The following is a 24,772-nucleotide window of genomic DNA, read 5'->3' as shown; positions in this document are numbered from 1 at the left end:
CCCTCTACTCTCTATCCCCCAACCACACAATTTCCACAACCCAGCAGAAGGAAACGTCTATGTTATGTGCTCAAAATATAAGCTCCCTGAACCCTGTATCCGACAAAGTAACGAACCAAAGCAACGAATCCCACATCGCCGTCCCCTTTCCCTTCTTCTCCCATTCATGTATGTGGTGTAATAATGTATGTGTATACGTGTCAAGTATCAAGAGTATCAACAAAGAGCTATCTCGTTTCCTTTCGTATCATCCAAGACCAATCCAGTTACCAGAAAGAAAGAAAAAAGTCATCTCATCCGGAGCATGCTTTCTAAGCACCTGTGACTTCATTCTCCTTCAGATCCCATTCTCCCTGCTGCAACATTTGTAGAACCTCTTTTCCATCGGCTGTCAGATCCGGTTTACCTAAAGGTGTAACCGAACCTGTGAAGAATCTCGGTTGCCAATCAACGCCTTGTTCTTGTCGTTGTTTAGCCTTCTCTCTTTGCCTCTCTTCTAATTCTTGTTTGAGGGCTGTTGCCCGGGCAAATTGCCGACCATGAATGGCTTCTGTGACGCCTGACCAGAACTTGAGAGATTCGTTTGGTAGCTGTTTTTCTGCTGGGGGAATAATCTTCGGTGCTACTTGAAGAGGCGCGAGATCTATTAGGAGAATTTGATTGTCCTAGCAATGTTCGGTCAGTAGCTGTCGTCTGAGCTTATGAAATGGGATGCTTACGCCCTTCGGCCCCAAACTGAAGTATAGCTTGTCCTTCCAGTTTCCAGATACTCTTGCTAATATATCTTTATCAGGGACATCTTTTATCCTAGTCTTATTATCATTGTCTGGATCGTAACGGAAGACTACGCCCTCCACTTTATTCTGCGTTTTTCCTAACCATCCCTCCTCAACATAATGTAAGATTGTCTTGATCTTCGTCTGAGCGCAAGTAATGTAGCACTGGTCTCCTACGGTAACACTTAAAGTTCCACGCAAAAGCCCCCCCAGATGGGCGGCTGGATGTGTGAGCTGGTATTGTTCGTTATTTCTCCTCTCAATATTAATGAAGATGCCCAAGTTGTGCTCCCCTGGTGTGACCTTGATACTCGTTCCAGTGAACTTTGCCGATATTTGATCGAAACCCCGAGCCGAAATACCCTTTTCCGGACAATCGACATAAAATGCGGAGACGGGTGGATGATGCGAAGTTTGTTCCGTCAAATACGATACTCGGACTTTTTTGCCCGATTTCGGCTTAGGAATTGTGACATTCGACGCGTTAGTCGATGACATAGGAGTAGCTTTCTTCGAAGACGAAGCACTAGCCGTGCTCAACTTTCCCGTCTCTATAGCCGGTTGTGAATCCTCAACTTCCCAATTACACTATTTGAGATATCAGTATTCCCCACTTCGACCTTTCCATTTAGCTGCAGCTGCTTACCCTAAAAAATTCCCCAAGAGTAGAATTGTATGGCTTGCAAGGTTTTCCTTTCACATATTTCAAATCCTTCGTAAACCAAAATCGCATGACTTCCAACATTCTATCTAATGGATCGTCCGAGTCTCCTATTGCCACAAATGTATTCGGTTGATCGAGGTAGTTCCAATACTCGAGATTGGGCGTTGGTTCTAATAGCTGGGCCGGCAAACTGAATCGAACGGAAGCAATATCTGCCACTCCAATAAACCTATGAGAAAAGAGAAAGCAGTGTCAGTCATGACCATCCGAAACGTATACATATCTGCAGGAGATCCACAGGTTGCTTGAGAGGCTGAAGCCACACTTTGTTGCATTGATAGCGGTGTGGTTTCTACTAACATCTCCGAGCAAAGATGCGCAGAAATACAGCAACTTACTTTCGCAGAATGCCCAAGAACATCTTAAGTTTTGAGCCATCATCTGGTGGTTTCTCCGCTACCGCGGAGGATGTAGGTAACGACTCGGAGGCAGTTGAGGGGGCCGTCGATGCAGCAGGCGAAGGGTTAAATGCGGAGGACCCCGAGGATGTAGATGCCATATTTGAAGAGGCGGATTAAATGACAATTAAAGAATCGTATAGTATTCTGGTATGTCGAGCAGAGACTTGAAGGGAGGAAATGATTTTCAAATTTGGTCTTTGAAGGTTGGTTGGTTGTACAGCAGGTGGATGCTTAAGATGGAGAAATCCTTGGTACGGGAGTGACGTTCATTTTAGGGGCCTTACGATAAGGAGCCGATAGGGTGAAATGATCACAATAGGTGCAACATCTACAAGTAAAGATTGGTGCGTTTAAATCTCGCAAATTTGAGGATATAAACTTCTGTTCAAAGGTAAGTAAGGTAGATGAAGAAACAAGATATTTTAAGAAAGAATAAGAAGACAGATTGACGTGACACTTTGGTGTTTATTATCTATACGATTAACCGTGCGAAATTGAAACCAAATTATCGAATATATCAAACCAAATATTGGTCTTCCTGTACGCCATGACTCCCGCTCGGTTATTACCTTCTAGTCATTAATACAAGAACAACATCTTGACATCTAATCATATTTCAATACATTAATCATGTTATGAAAATCAATAACATATGCATCATTGGAAAAGATTTCCGTGGCAAAAGAGCCAAGCAGCACAGTTGCTCTCCTATCTGCCTGAAGTCTTTATTGCTCACAATTCCCAAACCCTCGTAATGAGCCCTGATGACCCCCCCAAAATGTGCCGCCTGGAGTCCAAGTGACTTCATAACGGGACCTACATGTTTTAGACTGCTTTCGAGATCGGTATCGAGGATATGAGCTCCCTAGTATTAGCAGCCATAGAAGATCTGTACCACATTCTTGAAGTTACCATTCACAGTCACCATTCTTAAAACTTATAAAGTCCCTTACCTAGTATTTGCCGAGCATCTTTCCTGCGTACTTCCCCGGTTCGGGAAATTCTTAGATTTAACCACGAGCGGATTTATAAAGAGCCCCCGTGACGAGCTTGACTTACCCCATCGTTCACTTCCTATAGTAGATTATTATGCATATTAGTTGCGTTGACTAGACTGTATCAAGTCGTCAACTCCAAGGTTTTATTTGCAAGTGGACCCCCAAGGTCCGGGTATTTTCAACTTGGATTGAGTATGCAGCCTAGTTGAATCAAGGGTCACTATATTATATCTAGCCGCAAAGCAGCTCCTAGATGCGACCACCTGGCTCTTTGCGCGTGACTGTCATTGAACAAGCCCAATCGTTAGACAAGGAACATAGTCGACTGAAGGGAGAGATATATTCTGTCATTCCCATGCATATAGGAGGGCTCGATGGAAAGGGATCATGTTATCTGCTGTTTGAAAGTATCCTCGACTCTCGTGACCGTTCTAGGAATTGCAAGTAAAAAACCCGCAACAACGACCCACCACCCGGCAGTCAATGAAAACGATGTAGAAAGTTCAAAAGAAGAAAAAAGAAAGAATATGACATCTATATTTAGTGACGATGAGGAGATGAAGGCTTCTCGGTCTCTTACACTGTAGTTCGAGAGTGAAATGTTCTTGATGCCATTAAAAAAAAACGTATATTGAGTCCCTGTGTATAATAGGGTTCCCTTGGAATTTTCGATTCTTGAAAATCGAAAACTCATTCACAATTATTCACACTCTTCCAGCAATAGCACCTCTTATTTGGACTACTCTCCGGACTATTGGACACCTTCACATAAAGTAAGTCGGTCTGAAACATAGTGATTCTGAAACGCCAGTTTGCCAAATGCCAAGCAAATTCACAAAAACAGGAAGTTGCGGATATACTAGACTCGCTCGCGGGCCGTCCCTCTTTGTAGCTACTCAATCAAACTAACAACGACAATAGAGCATTGTAGTGAATGCATTCTTAAATCTTGACAAGAGACCAATGTTTGGGTTTCATCCTCTTCTCAGATTTCTCATAGATGAAACCCCGACAGCTTTCTCAGGAGATCCCATTCGAGGATGGCCCGAGCACATGTTCGAGGCCCAGTGTCTGACTATAATGGTACAAGGGCTGGGGAAGGGGAAGAGCTCTTGTGTTCCGAGTCCTATCATTGAGAAAGATAACAGATCTCGTACGATGTTAAAGCTTGGACTCTGACTATAATCAAAGAGAAGATAATTCTCAGTCTTGTAAAGTGATAGTGTGTATTGATTGCTTTCTTCTGATTATATTGAATCAGATGAAATGCAATGCGAGCACGGAGGAAGTTCCTCCACCCTCCCGCCACCGGATTCCACCCACGCAAGAGCTTTCCTGTTCCGAGTCCCGAATTCCCAAGCAAACAACATAGACTCGTATGATCCTAAAGCCTGGGCTATTACCTCTATTCAAAATGATTCGACAACATTTTCCTATGCAAACTATTGCCAAGAATCACAATTCGGGGTCTAAAAACATGTAACCCAACCGACTTGTGCCGATGTTCCGCCCATACATCGTGACTGTCTGCAGTGTCACCAAATGACAACAGCGACATTCATCATGCACTTTGATCTGGGCTCATTAACTACTAAGGCCACACATGGAACGTCAATGATGTATGCAAAGCCCCTTTCTCGGTGAAGCCGAAAGTCGTATTGATCAAAGTCAAGTATTACGAACGATAGAAAAGGGTTGACACCGGCGTTGGTCAGAGTCAGAGTCAGAGTCAGAGTCAGAGTCAGAGTCAGAGTCAGAGTAAGAGTAAGAGTAAGAGTAAGGACAAGAGCAAGAGCAAGAGTAAGACGGCAGGATCCTCCACGATCTTACAAGAGAACACATTGGGAGTCACTAGCATTGCAGTAGAAAGCTCGTGGAAGCATCCATATCTGTAACATGGAACCCATTTTCTACGGATAACATAATTCCTTAACAAATAGTAGACGTGTTTGTTGTATTGAGTAACGGCGGCTTCATTTTAACCTCCGCGATTTAGGATATCCATGTGGAAAAACGACTACCGAGGCCGATTTGGTCGATATGGCCAAAACCTCAAAAATAGATTTCTACTTGAAACAAAAATGTATTTAATATTTAGAAGTATATAAATAAGAATTAATATCATTTGTCATCATGTTGCTTTTGTAATTCAATGCCCCTTTTCTCTTTTTAGACTTTATAAAAGCTAGTATACTATTTCTTCATAAATATTCAACTTTCTTCAACTTTTTCTTATTCATTTTATACAATCTTATTTATATCTTTTTTGTTTATTAATAGATCGATATAATTAAAAATAAGTTATATATTTCTTAGAGTATATTTATACATTTATTTTAAATATTTTAGGTAATATTATGAATTCTTTAGGATCTGTATTACAAACAATATATACTTTGTTTTTATTCTATCTTTTACAATTTATATATACACCTCGAAATTACTTCTCTAATTTTATATAATTTATAAAAATACCCTTCCCTTTTATACACTTCTGACAAGACTATTCTTTTATAATATTTCCGAAAAAAAGAAATTAATAAATAATTAGTAAAAGCTTTAAAGCTATATATATATTGAGATTGAATAATTAAAGCTTTAATAATATATATATCATATAAAAGATTATCTAAAATATTATTATATTGAAATTGAACTTTGTATAAAATCTTCTTTTCAAGAAGCTTTAAATAATCTATATATATAGAATAGTACTTTAACTAATAAAATATTAGTAAATACTAAATATAAGGTATATAAAAAAAGGTATACAAACTGAAAAGAATAATTAATATATTGATTTCTATCAATTTCTAATAATTTAAAGAATATAAATTCTAATAAATCATTTAAATTCCCCAAATCTAATATATTAAGAACTAATGAAAAAGGAGGAGGGTTATTAACTATAACAAAACTAAATACCATTTTATTATAACAATTATACAACTTGATATTATAAACTTTGAATTAATTGAAAGATTTTTAATTAAAAGATTAATAAATTCAATTGTTTATTTACATTGAATGTATTTGTTTATTATAAGATTATATATACTAAAATAATCATATAAGCTTTATACAATTGATAAAAAGCAATATCTATTATTAAAATAAGTATTATAATTCAATAATATTACTATCGCTATTATATTATTCAAAAAATTAAAGATATACTATAACGTAACTTATAGTGAACCAGGTTATATAAGGAACTAGGTCATATTTAGCTCATTATTGACTTCAAACCCCAACAAATTTTGCTATGTATATCAAATCACCTCTTATACCTTCTTAAATTGAAGAGAAAATATAGAATATTATTATTGTATTTCAATTAAAGGAATTTAAATCAATTAGAAAGGCTGTAGAGTATTTTGAAGTTTTTAAATCAATTCTTATAGCTAAAATTGCTAGAAGGAAATTATATATTCAATTCTACGAAATGGCTCAAATTCTTTCAAATGTAAAAGAAAATACTCTTATATAATGGATTTCATAACTTATTATTATTGGATTCCCTGCTATATTTATATTGATGAAGGAAATAACTAATAAAATTCGTTTTCAATATGTTCAAATTATATCATCTCGAATTTTTATTTTAATAGAAATTCTATTTATAAGTTACAAATGAATCTATAAATTCTAAAAACGATATTCAGAACTTAAAACATATTATTCATATCAATTAGAATTTAATTAAACTAAAGAAATAATATTAAAGAATATTCAGGCTTGGTTTAATACATTTCGTATATATCTCATTAAACAAAAATATAAATTAAATAATATATATAATATAAACAAAACCGAATTTGAAATTAAAAGTATTCAAAGTATATATATTATAATCAATTCTATTCAGAAATCGAATTGGAAAGTTATAATTAATAAATAAGAATAAATAATTATATTTAAATATATCAATACAATTAGAAAGGCTTTATCACCTATAATCATTTTCAAGGCTTAGAATACAAATTCTATATGGATTCCAAAGAACACACCTCAAAGCTAGCAGTTTTCTACTAATACAAATAAATGGACCTCAAATAGTCATAAATTAAAATAACTAAAAAGGGTTTTCAAACCAGAATCCAAAAAAGTGTTAGATGATCAACCTCGACTTTTGATCATGAATAGCCATTCAAGTTATATTACAGACAGCTTTATTGCTTTCTATATAGAGAAGGATATCGATTTATTTATATTACCTTCTTATTACTCCTACTTACTTCAATTACTTAATATTGCAATATATAAGCCAATAAAACAATATCATACTTTAAAAATCGATCGATATTCTCAAATTAATATAAAACAAATCCAAAAAGCTGAATAAATAAAACTCTTTTAAAATATTAAAAAAAAAGCATTAAATTCTTCTAATATTAAAACTGACTAAAAAGGAGTTGATTTAGTACCTTTTGCTTTACGAAAAGTACTCGATTTATTACCATTTAATTCCTTTCAGCAACCTTCTACTTTACAAATGAGAACCTCCAATCAAGATCTAGACTTATCTATACTTAGAAGCTCTCTTTCAAATAGGACAGAGTTAAGACAAGCAAATCAAACCTTTAATAAAGCTTTAGTAGATAATGATTCTCTTATATTATCAATTCGTCGATATACTAAAAGAATGACTAAACTTATAGAATCTCAAAATACTGAGATAACCCTACTTCGGAAACAGCTTACTAATACTTAGAAGGTAATTGAGACTCGAAAGAAGAGAATTAAAAGCAAAAGAATCAAATTACAAGGTCAATTTGTTTTTAGTAATAAGAAAGTATTGAAAATAATATATAAAATAAAGGAAAAACCTAAAAAGAAAAAGCCATAAGGATAACTATATAAACATCCAATTGAAGAATTAAAAAAGGAAATTGAAAAAGAAGAATTAAAGAGTAGTTTAAATGATTTAGAATTGAAATTAGATGAATGTATAGCTCGTAGAACAAGATTATATAAAGAGAATTGAATTTTGTAACCCGATTCCTCATATGATCCGGTTCATCATAAGTTACATTATATAATTTCTATAATGATATACAATGAGATTGCGCTCTATACGATACAAATATTTTTTCCAAGTTTTCTATAACCACACCATACAAATTTTAGAATTTTTTTTGCTTCAGACAGAAATCTATTTTTAGGGTTTTGGCTATATCGACCAAATCGGCCTCGGTAACGACCAATCAAATTGATGTGGGATCGGGTAAATGGTATGAAAAATCCTTGTGCACACACAATCTTCCCACAAGCATTTATGAAGGGTAACCTTATGCACTTCCGAGGTGCTCCATCAGACAAGCATTGTTGACGTCATTTATATGGATCTCCCACTTCCGAAAGTCAAATGGGCGGAACAGCGAATAAGACCAGGTGAAAATACTCTCTTATTCAGGAATTAGATATCGATGACATCGAAGATCCGTAATACATAAATAAACCAATCTCCAAAAAATAAGATGAAAGGATGAAAAAAAACTTCGGTTTAGGTGGAATTTGTAGTAATGGGAATCCATTTTGATGAATCTATGTGCCATTTGTACTCCTTCCTTATTGTGCTTGGTTTTATATTGTTATGAGCGATGATCTAATGGCTGAAGTGATGCCTACTGTGGGTGAGCGAGCAGTCTTGCCCCGTATATCGGTAACAATGTGTTTATTGGCGATAATGCTGTTTCACGATTCTCGACCTGGCAATTGGACTGCTGAAACAGATTTTGTTGCGAGAATGATAGCGGAAGCGTCCCTTCTCTGGAGAACATCCTCGAGGCTTGAGTATTCTAGATGTCGACAATTGCTCAAGTACCCACTGCTGTAGGGCAAATGTCTTGAAAACTTACCCTGGTCCTAATAAAGGCGGCTTGTGGCTGACATCTTTCTATCCACCGCCACCAGCGGTGTGGTGATATAGTGTGCCCGTGGAAATAGATTGTTGGCTTGAGAATTCAAACCGGCAGATGCATTGCTCTCAATCACTTGATATCCGTACCTTTGATCGACTAGATGCAGTATCGACAATTTGACACTACTTTTGCAATGAACAACTCATATCGCAGGAAGGAGATAAGATGGGGACGGGTGTTCTTCACGAAGCTTCCACAGCTCGACTCCTTAAGCGAAAGCTGCGCATCTAGATCTAGATTGTGGTGGATGTTGCGTACCGTACCGTATTTGACTTTCTCTTATACAATAAAATATACTTCTGGTCGGGTAACCCCGGATTACTATGCTGCCCGTGCATATCCGTGTGAACTTGCGTGCAAGAGTATATATACCTACCGAGATATCGTAAAGTCAATCACCCACGATTATAGAATGGCAAGATGTCGCGCATAGAAAATGGGCAAAGCAAAGAGGCTGAAAAGGACAAGGGCGGGATGTACCGACTAGACAGACGTTTACGTAGTCTAATCAAGCCATAGCTGTAGAATATATCACGTTGGCGTCTGAGGTAGGTCAGATGCGGATTCCGTTTCATGCAAGTGCAGCACTTATTAGGCCGTTCACTTCTTGTGCTCGGCTCCATGCTTGACACCAAGCCAGCGGTGCACGGGAATTGAACTAAAATTCAGTGGTATCGTATGGAGATTGAAAAGACAACGGTAATTATGGTATGGATGAGGGCACATCGAGGAGGGGTTCGGAGGTTCCGATGTAAAATAAAAAAAAGATAAAAAATGTGTGAAGAGCATCAAGGATAGAAGGAAGAACAGCCAAAGAAACACGAGAGTCGAACGTGAAGGGTATTCTTTTGTGGATGCGGGTGAAGCACGCTAGTAAGATACTGTTACGATATCCCGGAGAAAGATTACCTAGGTAGGTAGGTACTGATCGCTTACGCCACAGTTTTACGCCACAGTAGCTCGATAATGGTGCCATGGATACCTCTGATTTGTACCTATGCCTAAGGTTCGTCCGAGAACACCATGGAGCTAGCTGCTAATGTGATGGCTGTGGCTGTGCGCTCGAGAACGAAAGTCACATTTCACCCTCAATCGTCGTACTCCAATGAGAAGGAGTTAAATTCATTCAACTGCAGTAGACTAGGCGTTTGTCAATTGAACTTGTAGACGCTTGAACAGCCTATGAGAGCTCGTAGCTATGGATGATCGAAACACCCCCTTCATCCCATCATCTCATTATCTCACTAGCAGATTGTAGCTAGGTTAATGCTGTATACAGTCAAGTCTGGGCTCTGGAGCATATGAACGTATGGAGAAAATGCTTCTGAACCGCGGCAGGTGACACGACAGAGTATGCAAGCATCTGTTAACAGCTAGGTACAATTTCTTCACACTGGGCAATCAAGACAGCACACCCTGATTGTCTTCCCAACACCGGAACAATACCTGACCTATATCAGCGTCAGCCTATGATGTCTAACGCGAATTATGTTTAATGTGTTGTAGTGCCGTTGAGCCATATTTCCCTGGAGATCACGAATCACAATGTCTAAACCATCTAAGATCATGAAGCATGAAGCTTGTACCTCATCTCCGGCGCGATAGGTTGATGGATCTGCCACATCGCCACTAAGGAGAAGTCTTTTCGTACTATAGTTTCGGCCCTATAAACTTCCCGTTGATCGACTTGTGGCTCGTACGGCTCGCTAGAGGAGTTCCTTTGGTTTCCTCTTCTATGCAGGAGAGATCGTGGCTGTGGCTATGCAAATATTTTATGAAAAGATTATCTGGAACAGTCCAGACTGAACGATAATTGAAAACCAATGGGATGGGACGCAAGAACACAAAGAGATTGACTAGTGGAAACAAAGTACCTGGGAGATGGAAGGAAAAATTCCCCGCGCGGCCTGGAAATGAACAGAGTGGCACCCAAATAAGGCAAGCAACACATTCGAAGTTTACGCCCCGGGCTCGAACTCTCTTTGCCCAATGCTTGGGATCAAGGACTGTTGAAAGGGTTAAATTTGTCAAGTTCATCTACGGTGATAGAATCGCAATGGTTCGATGCACCGAGAGCACGTATACATATCATCTAACGAGAGAACCAAGATGAACCGAATGCTTTATTATGATATGGTGATAGAGTATAAAATGTACGGAGTAATGTGAAGCGAGTAAGCAATATAAAAGACATTGGCTAGGTTTGAAGCCATCTGATGGTCACGAAATTATGGTGCGAGCGAGCTCATTTGGGGTAAAGAACCAAAAGGTAAAAAGGGGCCGATCTCCGAAAGTAGGAATCTCTCCAGATTTTCGATATGTAGACGCTCTTTGCAGGTGGGATCAGGATCGGAAAATAATATCACGTTCCATTTGCGATACCATTTGCACGGATATGAGGTCGAATTGGGGTTAGTGTTGATTCTCAATTGGGACGGAAAGAATAATGATACCCAGCATCCGGTAAGATATCTCATTATCCGTAAGAGTTGAGGTTCTTAGCCAGCATAAGCCAATGTGGCTTGATACTTCACAAATGATGGGCAAAAGATAGCTACCATGGACGGATTTGAAAGAACCTTGGAACGGAGAAATTGTAATGGGGTCGATGAGTTCTTTTCGCCACATTGGAGATTCACTCGATCAACTGCTGATCATTTCTTGATTGGATGAGCGACTGTGGCTGATAAAATGGATCGGTGATGATGATGAGAACATTGACGGATGCCGCTTTGACGCACAGAAAATACGTCGTCTCTCCACGTCCGAGGATCTCATTAAGGTAAAAGCTCCGCTCTATGTGCCTGGGTGCTCTGTGGATAGAACTTTCTTTAGCCACCCCCAGCAACAAACTACTGACCCAAGGAGGTTCCAAGTCGAATATAATTTGCATGAAAGATCCCAGCAATGAAAGAAAAAAAAATGATGAGTGGGTGAGTGGGTGAGTGGGTGAGTGTTTGGGGGGGGGAGGATGTCATTGAGAAAAATGACAAGGAATAAGAAGGGAAATGATTTTGCTGTATGGAGTAATCGATTCATTCATTCATTTGTTCATTTGCTCATTCTCATCTTGTCGTTGATTTCCAGGCCCACTGATGATGTGACCGTATTAAGCATGCACATTTCATTCGTGGTGCCATTTACATGCCTTTCGGCTATGGTGCTTCGTGAACACACTGGGTTGAGATGGAGGACGGCCAAGGCAAATGGATAGACACACTACACGGGCTCTTTGTTATTTGCTTTGTTGACACCCGAATGTGAGTATGAATGTGAGTGTGAATGTGAATGTGAATGTGAGAGTGAGTTTGGTCTGAAGGTCGAATGGAGTAGATATCGACTGTTTAGGTAAAAATAGTCCATGGGCAAAAGTAGTTCTGATATGGTTAGGTGGAAGGATACTGGGAAGGACCTAAGGTAGGAGTAGTCGTGGATCTAGAACTATTTGAGTAGTAATCAGCTGAGGTGCTTTGGCTTTCGATCCTCATTCATTCAAATAGTCTCTGTTCTAATACTAGGTAGGTCTGGGCCTAGGTACTACGACTGCGACTATATTGGAAGGAGTAATAATGAGTTGGATCAGAGAGGCGCTTAGATCTCAAGTGAAGGGAAGTTCATCCACGATACGATGTTGAACTCTTCTCAGAGCCACTGGTAGAAGATAGTGGTTGTGAACGTCTACGATAGTACAAAGTATACTTCCCTACCTAGATACGAATCAGTGGATGATAAGCCTGTGAAGATGCGTTTGTAGGTAGTAGTACTTGTTGCTTGATGGATTATATTGACTGGATTTATAATTTATATCGTTATATCTTTCCTTTTCGCGTGGAAGTCGGACCCATACAAAAAAAAGACTTACCAAAAATTAACCCATGTAATCCTATGTCTATTCTAGGTTTCTATCAAAAAGAAACCCAAATGCTCAAAGTAGCCTCAAGGAAGTTTCCGTTATGCGAATTTCATAAAATCAAACCCAGAAGCCATAATCCATAACCCAGAACCTATAGTTCCCCTCTTCCCCTTCCCTTCCCTTCCCTTCCCCTTCCCCTTCCCCTTCCCCCCTTCCTTTCCCACCCACCTGCTTACCTACATATGATCTTCCTCATTCTAGATAAAACCGATATCATCATTTGATAATCTTTGAGTAATCCACTCCAGACAGAGTATGAGATATTAAATACTGCACTATCCCTCCCACACACAACGCACACCCTTATCCTCGAAAATATCATCGTCGTCGCTCTTTCCGTATCATCATATCCTATCACGTCACGTCACATCATATCATATTATACATAGTTTCACTTCGAGAGTCACAAAAGTCAATCAATACCTAATAGGTGATAGGTGATTACCACTAGGTAAACGAGTGAATTCCCATCACGCTCGCTATCCGAACTTCAGCAAATCCCATATGCTTACCCCTCCACTTCTTCCTCAGCTCAATTCTCGACAAAACGCTCCATCTATTTAATTCTTTGCATTCGACCCGCTTCACGAAGGGGGGGAATTCCTTTAATTCTCTCGAAAATTCAATAAACAGAGCTTGAAAAGGCTCACCCATCGCTATTCCAGATGTTTCGCAATAGGTAAGCTGGTTCTTCTCTCATTTTCACGTTGCTATTCGGTTTGGCGCATTGTTTCGCGCTTGGTACATACAGCCACAACCAACTTTCTCTGAATATCTCGCGGACCCAGCTCATCATATTCAAACAGGAAATCAACTCAAAAACCCGGAGATGAATTCATCACCGACTTTCGAAAACATTTTCCAGAGCTCGTCTCTGCAACCAACCCTACTGGCAAGCAGACCGACAAGGTAGCTGCGCATACATTTGGGCCTGTGGATGGATCAGGCAGGCAAGTCACCCCAATTTTTCATTACAATCCTACACAACTTGCGTTGCCTTTGAGTGGTTTTTTTTTATTGAAGCTCAAAGTTAATATCTCTTATTTTCCTCATCAATCGTGTTTCTGTCTATCGTATACGTAGGCTAATTCAATTATCAATGTAGACATCATAGTGTAGGAGCTGAAGATACAGGCAAAGGGATACATGATCCAGATCCAACCCCCCGAGCCCGAGATGATGCTGCCGCATGGCGATGGACGCCTTCTTTATTGGGATCATCGTCCTCTAACTTTGACTCCAACTCATTCGGATTTCCATCATCATCCTTTGTCAATGCAGCACCAGGACCTTATACTTTGACACCGGGAGGAACGAATACTGTATATCATCCTCAAGCTGGAGATCTTCATATGGGCATGGGCATGGGTATGAACATGGGAATGGGCATGGGCATGGGACCTCCTCTTTCAATCCCCACTACTACTGATGGTCTCCATACCGAAACAATGATGGGCATGCCTAGTTTTCCTACCCATGATTTTCATGATTTCAACCCTTTCGCACCTTCTCATCATCATCAATCGCAACCGCAGCCAACCTCATACGCGCCATCCTCCTTCATCCATCAGGATACGGGTTACGAAACAATGGACCACGACGGATCTCCTATGGATGATGACGAAGGACCACTTGGTTCAATGGAACGGGTGATGCACCAATCTCCCTTGACATTCCAGCCACACTCGTACGACATGGCTATACCAGGATCAGCTTCTCCATTTGCCGAGAAGTTTCGTTTCCAGGCTGTACTGAACGCGCCAACGGCTATGGTCAAGAACTCTCAAGAAATTCCAGTCACATATCTCAACAAAGGACAGGCATATTCGGTCTCCATTCTGGATACTGAAGCGGGCCATGGACTTCAGCCAGGAACTCGTTACCGAACATTCGTACGTATCTCATTCGAAGATGAACAGCAGAGACAACGACCTGCTTCATGCTGGCAGTTATGGAAAGAAGGAAGAGGTACTAACGAGGCTCATCAACGTGGCGGAAAGCTCCAAGCGGTCGAATATGTTGAATCCACGCAGATTGGCGAAAGCGATGATAAGCGAACGCGCATGGAGCTCGATACGGCTTCTTTCGATGGATTCTCCGTAGTCTGGACTCCAGCTGCCAATTGTGTCCCAGAATGCAATATTGCTGTCCGCTTTAACTTTCTTTCCACGGACTTCAGCCACTCGAAGGGAGTCAAGGGTATTCCCGTTCGATTTTGCGCCAAAACTGAAACACTGTCTTCTGGTTCCCCACACGTTAAGGAGGCTTCCGAGGTAGCTTTCTGCAAAGTAAAGCTCTTCAGAGATCATGGAGCCGAGCGGAAGTTATCCAACGATATTGCCCATATCAGAAAGACTATTGATAAGTTAAAGCAACAAATAAGTCAGGCAGAGACTGGCATGAAAGATTTCGGAAAGCGAAAGAGAGGCTCAACTGCAAAGGCACAAATGAGTGAGCGACCTGGCAAGGTTCAAAAGCACAAACGTACCTGGTCCATGTCTTCTGCTTCATCTGCAGGTGGACGAGCTCCGGTGGAGGAGGATCTTCAGGAAAGACTTTCGCAGTACCAAGATATGTTCCAGAGTACACGACCAACCAGTGTGCTTTTCTTGCGTGGCTCGGAACAGGACGACCCTGATCTTTTCCCGGTGGCTTTAGCGGGTGAGCCACTCGACCTGACTAAAGTAAATTCTCGAGACAACGCCACTTGGGCGGCGAGGAGCAGCGCACGTAGCTCGACTACCGGTACCTCTTCTATCATCTCCCCATCGCCGAGTTCAATCTCATTGCACTCCCAGGCCGCTGCATCAGCATCTAACCTTTCCACTTGGAATGATTTCCACAACGTTCCGCCAGGAGACTTTCAAAATCAAAATCCACAGCATTTAGCGAGCCCGCCAGATCAGCTAACCAAGGTTCCCAAGTCAGACGACACTGGTAGCTTAAGTGGATGGATTGAGGCTTTGGGAGTCGATCCATCTTATAATCCACCTGTTGAACAACCTATCAAGCCTGTCGCTTGCTTCTATGTACTCCGTAGAGACCCAGCCCAACCAGCTAAACATGAGTATCACCGAGCTATCTACTTGATGCAACGATCACTCAAGGATTTTACTAGCGCTATCGCCTCGAAATGGAATTTTGAACCTACGAAAATTATGCGCACTATTCATGTGCTTGAAAACGGCTTACAGGTCGAGATGGATGACGATGTTATACACGAGTTGTCTGAAGGCCAAGACTTTATCCTAGAGGTTCAAAATTGTCAAGCACCAGTCAAACGCGAATGGGAGATGGAACTCACTGTGGACAGCGACAGTGCTGGCGGGACACAGAGCGTTGTCCACAGCGAGGGCTACGAATTGAAGCTATTTTTCTAATCAACCTACTTAATTAACCTTTCCTTTATCACTTGTTTTATTATACCCATAGACCAGGAGGAAATGGTCATGTAATTGTTATGGATCTAAAGATCTAGGATTGGGTCGGGACTGGGCTTGAAGGGCGTCATTGTCGTTTTCTGAGATACCAATTTCCTACGTGAAATGTTTTGCTCCAAATCACCTCCAAGACGACCGTGTTTAGGAAAGAAGCATATACATCAATGGAAGTTGTTGAGAGACAGATTCGAGATCTGATCTCAACCGGATTGGGAAGGGGTAGAGCGGGGGAGAGCTTTCGTATATTCCGTCACATTTGTTCTTTTGGGAGGATCTTTTAAGCGTTTTATCATTCTTTTCACGGCCCCAAAAGCCATATGAACACAATATTTGACGCAGTTATATTTGTACATGGAATTTCACGATGCGAACGAACCATTTCTTTTTCATAGGGTTTGGGGTCATATTCATAATCGGTACACAGATGGGCCTCGATGGCAATGGTGGCATGGGCGCACTTTTGATTAGGACTACCAGCAAACTTTGGGAATACAGTCGCCATAGTTTCACCGTATAACAATGAAAATTCAATTATCTTTTTTACTTTTTTGTGATCCCAATAGGTAGTGATCTGCTTGATGGGTGACAAGTTGAATGTGATTTTTTTTTCCGATAATAATCCGAGTCATGACGGCGCCAAGAAACGTTGGCACTAATGGATTACGAATGCTTTGGCTAGGTTAGTAGGTAGGTACTGGGTAGGTAATAAGGTAGGGTAGGCATGTATAAATTAAAGTTAACAACACACTAGGTAATTGTATGCGTCTATCTTCCGGTAGTCGCCAGTCGCAAGGACGTTTGGTTACTAGCCACAGTGAGGTTATTTAGCCACAGATGACACTTTGTAGCACTTTGCTTTACTCGTGGGTGTTTGGTATTTGGTATTTCTTGATTGAGTGAGTCGATTGGGTATGTTGATGCCTGGCGGGAAGATGAGTGGGGATTGGAGGGGAGATTGAGAGATTGAGAGGGGAGCTAGAGAAGATGGAGGGGTTTATACTTTTACTTCCTTTTGAGGGAGAGGAAATGACGGGGATGGAGCTTCTAGGTAGATTCGTATAGTACTTGTATACGATATATCTTGTGTTTATATTAGGATTTCGGATTCCTGGGTATAGTGAAAGAGGGGGGGGGGGGGGGGGGGTTTGTGGTGTGTATGTGTATGGGTATAGGGCTGGGTCTGGGGATAGATAGGTGATAATGGGTGGAGATTAGAAGGGGCTACTGGTTTGGGATGGGTGAGATGGGGTGGGAGAGAGGTAATGGTTATGGGGATGGTTATGGGGATGGTTATGGAGATAGTAAGTGAATTGAAGAGATATGTGTCCCTAATTGTAGGTATGGTTGTGAGGGGAAATTGTGGAAGTGTGGGTGCGTGGGTGCTGGAGAGATATAATGCCGAGGAGATAGAGCAGGATTGGGGGGGGACGTGATGGATTGAGAATCTAAGAATGGATTTGAGATGTTAGTTTTACTGGATTGGGGGTTTATTTCTTGTTACGATCATTATTATAATGTGGTGTTTATTCGGTATAGACACAGGCAAAGTTGTTGCTATTATTGTTATTACTATTGCGTGCTAAGCCGGGGCTAGGAAAGGAGTTTATTATTTTCTGGTGCATGCATGGTTGGAACTTGGGGTGTAGTTGAGCGCAAAAGAGATAATAGCTACTTTACTTTTTGAGAAGCCGAGATCGATGGATGATAGATAATGTGTCCCTTTTCTAGTCTGAGTAGATATACGTGTCTTGGACTATAGACGGCACTGCTTAGATTCAGAAGGTACTTGAACGCATTTGCGTTTGAAATTTATCGTCCATAGACTTAATCTTACCCTGCTAAATGCTACATGTACTGACTAATCGTTAGCTGGTACTTTGTATCTACAACTCGCTAGAGAGAGTTGATAACTCTAGCGAGATTATTCCCGCTTAGAGATGTGGGATGGTAAATTGACGAATTGTGATAGGAACTAATGATTTTTGTCCATTTTTGAGGTATACAATATCTAGAGGTATTTGGAGATGATCATGAGAACTTAGATTCCTTTATCTTGGGAATAGGATTAACAACACTTCAGGTTTTTACAATTGATAATAATCTATAGGAAGGACCGAGCCACTTTTGATAGCTCACAAGTCTTCTTTTTAGGTAGATATTATACTTTTAAACTTTCAAGCTTTCAAAGTTTAGGTTTGGAACAAGTGCATTTGCTCTCAATTCTAATCCTGTGTCAGAGCTCCAAAAGATAACTCGAGGGATATCTTGATCTAAGTTTAGATGCGAGTAAATACTTGGTGAGAAACAAGCTAGTTCTCATTTAGCTGCTCATTTATAGTTTCATATTTTTAAATTCTAGTATTATAGTATCATAATTAGTTTTTCACTTGACTTCATCTAATAGAAAAATCTCAAATTTACGAGCGCGGTTGAGGGATTTTGATTTTGAATCTTGTCAACATGATAAGATTTACCACTAACAATACTAATCAAATGATCAATCGGTAAATTTAGCAGGTACTAACCCTGCCATACTAACCTATGGCTTGCATGATTAGAGAGAACCAAACCAACACACCGAGCAACAATCGTGCAATGCCAATCACGAACTATCTACGAAGTCTTTGTCAACTGTGCATTCCGGCTACAGAAGGGAGGACACGTATATCGAATTCCAAGACTAGGTGAACTTTGACGGGCGCCGGTGATGACTGATCTACTAGAAGCTAAGTACTTCGGCTTCGCAGAATTTCAATTTCATATTTGTGTTCTGTGTTGTTGAGAATGTGAGCTAAGGAATTCGGGTAGCTAGTATATGTTCGATCGACTTGTATTGGTATACTTTGAGGGATTCGATAATCACCTACCTAATAGATATCATTCGATTTGTCTGTGTATAATTTAAGGTTTCCCGGTACGACAACAGGGGTACTTCCCATAAGCACGAATACAGATTATGACAGGATTATAAGTAAATTGATATAAATATTTGACATAACAATTACAAAATGAACGTACAATAGGATAAAAGCAAAAAGAGAATCTTTAAATATTTATTCTCTTTTTGAAAGACATTTTGAAAGAGTATTACTTTAAAAGTAATAGATTAAGATTTAAGTTAATGAGGATAAAGGAATGATAAAGTAAATATAAAATAAAGTATAATAAAATATCTAAAGGAATATAAAAGGATTTATACTTTATTATAAAGAATAAAACAAATAATAAATAAAAGATTAGGTAAAGTAAATAAAGAGGAAAAAAGTAAGAAAGATAAAAAGCAAATAAAGAAATATAGTTATTATAGGGTAGAGGTAGGTAATTATAGAATTATATTATTATAATAACAATAATAACAATAATAATAAAAATCGTTATATTGTAAAAGAGGGGAAAGGGGGTTTATATTATTATATTGGATAGAAATAGACTATATATTATTAATTTATAGAATAAAAACGAAGTAATTGTAATAATATTATCTTTGAAAGTATAGATATTATAGATTATAAATATTAAATAGAATAGATATATAATATAGACGATTCGATAGGATATTAAAGAAGGATAGGTTTTTATATTTTTTTTATATTTTTTTTAATTAATTAGATATAGATATAGGTATATTGTATGATCTTAGTATAGCTATATAGATCGAATTGATTATGAATTTACTACTACTATTAATTTAAGGTTCAGGATAAAAGACGCAAAAAAAGAGGAAGTTGAGCTATACCACGCAAGCCTCAAACGCAAAGCCTCAGACACAAGCCTCAGATATGTGATTGGATAATAAGGTAGCCTCATTGTAGCTCACACATGTATAGTACATAGTACGTATTTGTATGTGTATATGTATCCTGCAGCTCAGTTTGATCCCCATGTACAAATGGTATGCATGTACCCCAGAAACCCTGTAGCAGCCTGATTAGGCCGCCATGGGAAAAATTCTCCAGATTCGCCACCCATCCTTCCTCAAAAACAGCACTGTGTCCACGTGTAAATTGTAGCTGTGAAGGTGGCACAAGCCTTACATCATGGATAAAATACTAATGATGATGATAATCGTCGTTCTAGATATAGCCCATTTCATCGGCTCCGACGATAGATGAAGAATGTGCAATACCGTTGTTTCTCGCCTCACAGGGACATTGAGCCGATAAGCCTCAGCTGAGCTGGTGCCACAATCTTGGTACCGTCCTCATTGCCATTTTTACACGGCCCTAGACTTTACTTTTGACATGTGAGATCGCCGTGCGATGTGACAGAACATGCATGAGGCGGGGATGCTTGTTTGCTCGGGTCTTGAAAATGCAAACTGTGGCTCAAATTTAGAGTTTCCCTTTGATATTTGAGATATTTGAGATATTTTTTATAAAAGAATATTAGAAAATAATAAAATGATAGATTTGACGCCGATTTGTTGCGCAATAATATTCGAAATCGAAGATTTAGCATGTCGATCATAACCCCTATTGTACTTATCCGAGATCAGTCTGCATCAGCCATGTTGATCACTACCGAACTCCTCTCCATGGGAGAATATCCCTAGTACAATTCTCAAGCCACAATTCGGTTCCACCGATTACTACCTAGGTAGGTATGGATCAGCTAGTTTGTGATGAGCCACAAATGGCTGTTCCATGCAAACTCTAAAATCGCTTGTCTTGTTCGGCTATATATTCCGGCGCCATGACACAAACTCAACACTTCTCCGTGTGTAAGTGTGGCTCAAATTCTCGGTAGCGAGGTACACTACTTGTGCAAGCAGACCCTTCCTAGGTATGCGCCTTTGTCGGCACTCAGTGGCGTTGTAGGGGGCAGTGGGGTTTTAAATGCAATCACGTGAGTGATTGATGAGCAATGACTTACTGTTCCTTTCTCTTCCCGAATATCACGAGAATGGAAAATACTTATTGCTATTTCCGCTTTATCCTAATCATGATCACTGGATTGAGAAGAGTCAACTTCAGCGTTATTTAGATAAACAATCTCATATCAAATCTCCGCGGAGAGTATCCACGAAATGTTCGGCAGTTAACATGACACTTGACATTTATGTGATTGATATGATCGATTGGCGAGGACAGACCGCAGAAAATAAAGTCATGTCAAATAATCCTTATGATAATATATCCAATAAACAGTACTCCATTCCAACAATGCCCGCTAATTCTCATGACCTATCCACTCAAACTCCTACCAACGCCGCTCCAAAGAGGCCGTTTAAGCAAGGACAATCCCAACTTATAATGCAAAGTGATTCGAATAGTTCAAACCAGCAACGAAATTCCCTCATACGCCCGTTCTACGGTTTTGCTTCCTAGTCCAGGGACAGCTCTGAGCTGCTGTAAAGTTTTGATCTGACCGCCATCATCCTCATTCTGTAGCTCTAGAAACTCGACCACATCTCTAGCCTTCTTAGGGCCTACTCCGCAAAGACCCCTGATCATTCCTACATCTCTAGAGTTGACAATATCCAATAGATGTCTTGTTCGAGGCGTGGGGGGATCCAGGAGGCTAAGAGAAGCTTCGTCGTTGAAGACACGCAATTTGGTTGTCGTTTTGGACTTTGACTTCTTTGACTTGGAGGCTCTGTGTGAAAAGCTATCATCATCCTCATAATTCTCCTCCTGATTTACAAAGGATGCATCGTACTCCGCATCGGGTTCTGAACTCTTTCTTGATACGGACCGTACTTCCTCTTCCTCTTGCTGAAATGAACTGGCGGGCGTTTGCAGCTGTACAAATGGAGCAGTAGGCTTTCGCATTTCTGATTCTACTGGCACTGAATACTTGGTCGTCACACCAGTATTCCTTGCTTGGATTTTGCTTTTGAGATGCTCAATCTTCTTGAGCAGTTTCTCTTGGCCTGGGAAGAAAGGAAGTGCCATCCTGATAAGAATTAGTCAATGTTACTTAGTGAAAATAGATTAGTTGGGCAAACCTACTCGTACATCTTGAGAGCGCTGGTTTCTTCACCACGCTCTTTGTGTTGTCTCGCCATAAGCAGAAACCTCAGACCTTCAGATCTCGCATCTTCCGCCGAGTTCTCGTCAATCTTCTTTTCCAGTGCCTCGAGTCTCTTCTGAACCGCTTCACTAATTTCAGTGGGTGCGATCTTCGATGTCTGTTCTAAGGCGCGATTTGCAAGAATTTCTGAGACTTTGCGTTCAACCATTTCCTCAATTTTCGCGGCTGAGATATCAGCTGTGGTCGATTTAAACCCCGATGGCACAGGTCTGGCGAGTTTGGTAACCCGTGAGCCGATGACTCCATCAGATGGCCTCTTTTTATTCGAATTAGATCTTCGGAGTGCTGGAGTGTTGCTCGACGGCCGGGCTGTAGTTGCTTTGCTTTTATCTGTATATACAGAAAAAGCTTTTGCGGGCTTTTCGGCCTTTTGTGCTGGGTTGGCTACAGTATTATGCGAATTTGTGATAGGCCTCAACGGCTGTCGTTGCATACTAGCTCCGGCTGTTTTCCTGGGTGGCTGCGTGAAAACAACTTCATTCTCAATTTCCCTGACTTCTATTCTCTTTGCTCTTGAACTTACGTTCAAGGAAGACAAAGTATCCAAATGGTAAGAACGCAACGGCGCAAGGTTCAAAACCATTATAGTGATACCATTATTTTGACCCAGACTGAGAATTCGTGTCATTTTAGATTCTCGATACGGAATTCTCTTGTCGCCTCTACCAATAGCATCAATACACTGACTGAGCACGAACAAACTTTTGTTGATGCTTGCAGATTCAATCATTCTCTCCTTGCCATTGTCTGTTCTCCGGTTGTCCTCTGATCCTGCTAAATCGATTGCTGATGCAGTGCTGATCAAGGTCGCATTGCCAGTAGTCTGTGTTACCTTGACCATCAAGATGGCATGGCTCCGACTACTTTGCGCATTGAGCTTGGTCCCTGCTGTGCTCCGGTTGTTGTTGGCTTCTATGTATAACTTTTCGAAATCCTTGAGATCATTGCAAGACCTTTCCGAGAGCCCAACAACTATTGTCTTTCCATCTTTCTCTCGAAGAGGCAAACCAGCAAGAGATCGTTTATCGGGAGACTCGAATAGGTCGAAGACTTTGTCGTTATATATTTCGTAGTAGGACAATGTAACAGTAACGGAGGTGTTCTCTCCAGAATCCTTCGCAACCTTCCGTCCGCGTCGATAAATCCCGCTCAATAATCGAGGAATAATCCCACGGTCTGCCAACTTTGTTCCACCACGCATTGTATGTGTTTTTCCCGTTCCAGTAACTCCATATGCAAAGATTGTGACATCAAGTCCTTGGAATAATGATTTCAGCGTGGGCGCAACCTCGTTCGAAAATAGTTCCTCTTGGGATGTCCCCACATCGTAGACTCCATTGAATGTGAAGCTGAATTCCTCCGATTCGTTTTTAGGATTCGGTATGCGGACGACATTGGGTGTTTTGCTATCTTGACTACTTTCGGCGCGCACGATGGTATCCTTATCCAATTCCTTTGGTAGGAGAGGACGTATCCTTGCAACGACTTGGTTGAAGGTTAGCTTGGGGTGAGACTCGATCGATTTCTGTAGAAAATACTAACCTCGTACAGACATGATCACAATCAAAGGATATCCAAGTAAAGAATAGATATCAACACAAACAGAAAAGAAGAAAGAATAGAATTAATGACCATGCAAGATAAAAGCAAACAAGCAAAGAACTGTATCAACGGAATCAAGACCTTTGCCCGCTCCCTCAAGGAGTATTCTATACCAATTCAAGTGAGTGTTGGTTGGGTTGATGTATTTCGATACCTTAAAACCATGTTAAAGTTTTGGTTGATGTTGAAGCTCTACCCGCAAAAACGCAAACATCACGTTGCCACAGCAACGAAAGCTTCACCGAAACTCTGCCACGCCAGGCGAGACATATGAGTACCCAGGTAGTGGATGATTGATTGTGAGATAATCATACTGAAATACACAATTTGACTGGAACTCAAGACAATCAGACGTCATGATCCAAGTCTAATTAACAATAAGTAGGTGAGTAGGTATAATTTCTTTTAGAGCTAACCGGCCATCTCTAGAGCAAATATGAATGCCCCCTCGGTTAACACCTGTTCAATCATGGACGGGAGAATAGCATCTAAGTACCTATGATTGAATAGATTTAATATTCTCTTGTTGTTAATGAGCGGATGGTTATTATTTATACATTCAACAGTATGACATCGTGTAACCTTGGATTGTCCAAACTTATACCAATCTCTAATAGGTACCTTTCGTTTCAGCTCTTTTGTGAATATATAACTGACTCTCCATGAGCGGCCGGAGTTGAACATTTCACTCTCATTGATTAATTGAAATCACAAATCAACCACAAAACAAGCCAAGAATTTTGGAAAGATACAACAAGAGTTTAGGTTCTTTTTACTTTAAAGTTTAGGTATAATTATTTAGATTTTATTCACATATAACCCTTAAATAATATATTGAGCTGTAAAGACTTTTCAAAGGTACTGGTTTCCGGCCGTTGATTTTGCCTGCATGCAGAACGATCACTATACTGTCTAGGGTATGGGCACTACTTATGTTATGTTCTTGGACTGATATACCGGT

At 40.1% G+C, this 24,772-nt stretch overlaps 4 protein-coding genes across 4 annotated transcripts; 2 read left to right on the top strand and 2 right to left on the bottom strand.

Moving 5' to 3' along the window:
* Nucleotides 1–311: 311 nt before the first annotated feature.
* On the bottom strand, nucleotides 312–1,999 carry EAF01_001466 (uncharacterized protein; the record flags this gene model as incomplete). Its single annotated transcript, XM_038909716.1, has 4 exons — nucleotides 312–665; nucleotides 720–1,364; nucleotides 1,423–1,669; nucleotides 1,839–1,999. 4 exons carry the CDS (start codon nucleotides 1,997–1,999, stop codon nucleotides 312–314), a joined length of 1,407 nt encoding a protein of 468 aa, XP_038774528.1.
* Nucleotides 2,000–3,383: 1,384 nt separating this feature from the next.
* Nucleotides 3,384–4,794, top strand: EAF01_001465 (uncharacterized protein; the record flags this gene model as incomplete). Its single annotated transcript, XM_038909715.1, has 2 exons — nucleotides 3,384–4,518; nucleotides 4,593–4,794. The coding sequence occupies exons 1-2, from the start codon at nucleotides 4,442–4,444 to the stop codon at nucleotides 4,792–4,794; spliced, it is 279 nt and encodes a 92-aa protein (XP_038774527.1). The 5' UTR covers nucleotides 3,384–4,441.
* Nucleotides 4,795–13,401: 8,607 nt separating this feature from the next.
* On the top strand, nucleotides 13,402–16,116 carry EAF01_001464 (uncharacterized protein; the record flags this gene model as incomplete). The annotated part of the gene is made up of 3 exons (XM_038909714.1): nucleotides 13,402–13,415; nucleotides 13,543–13,794; nucleotides 13,842–16,116. The coding sequence occupies 3 exons, from the start codon at nucleotides 13,402–13,404 to the stop codon at nucleotides 16,114–16,116; spliced, it is 2,541 nt and encodes an 846-aa protein (XP_038774526.1).
* Nucleotides 16,117–21,449: 5,333 nt separating this feature from the next.
* On the bottom strand, nucleotides 21,450–23,764 carry EAF01_001463 (uncharacterized protein; the record flags this gene model as incomplete). The annotated part of the gene is made up of 3 exons (XM_038909713.1): nucleotides 21,450–22,071; nucleotides 22,128–23,694; nucleotides 23,752–23,764. The coding sequence occupies 3 exons, from the start codon at nucleotides 23,762–23,764 to the stop codon at nucleotides 21,450–21,452; spliced, it is 2,202 nt and encodes a 733-aa protein (XP_038774525.1).
* Between the last annotated feature and the right edge of the window lie 1,008 nt (nucleotides 23,765–24,772).

The sequence above is a fragment of the Botrytis porri genome, assembly GCF_014898465.1.
Source record: "Botrytis porri strain MUCL 3234 chromosome Unknown BPOR_002, whole genome shotgun sequence".
Taxonomy (NCBI): domain Eukaryota; kingdom Fungi; phylum Ascomycota; class Leotiomycetes; order Helotiales; family Sclerotiniaceae; genus Botrytis; species Botrytis porri.
This window is presented reverse-complemented; position numbering and strand designations above follow the sequence as displayed.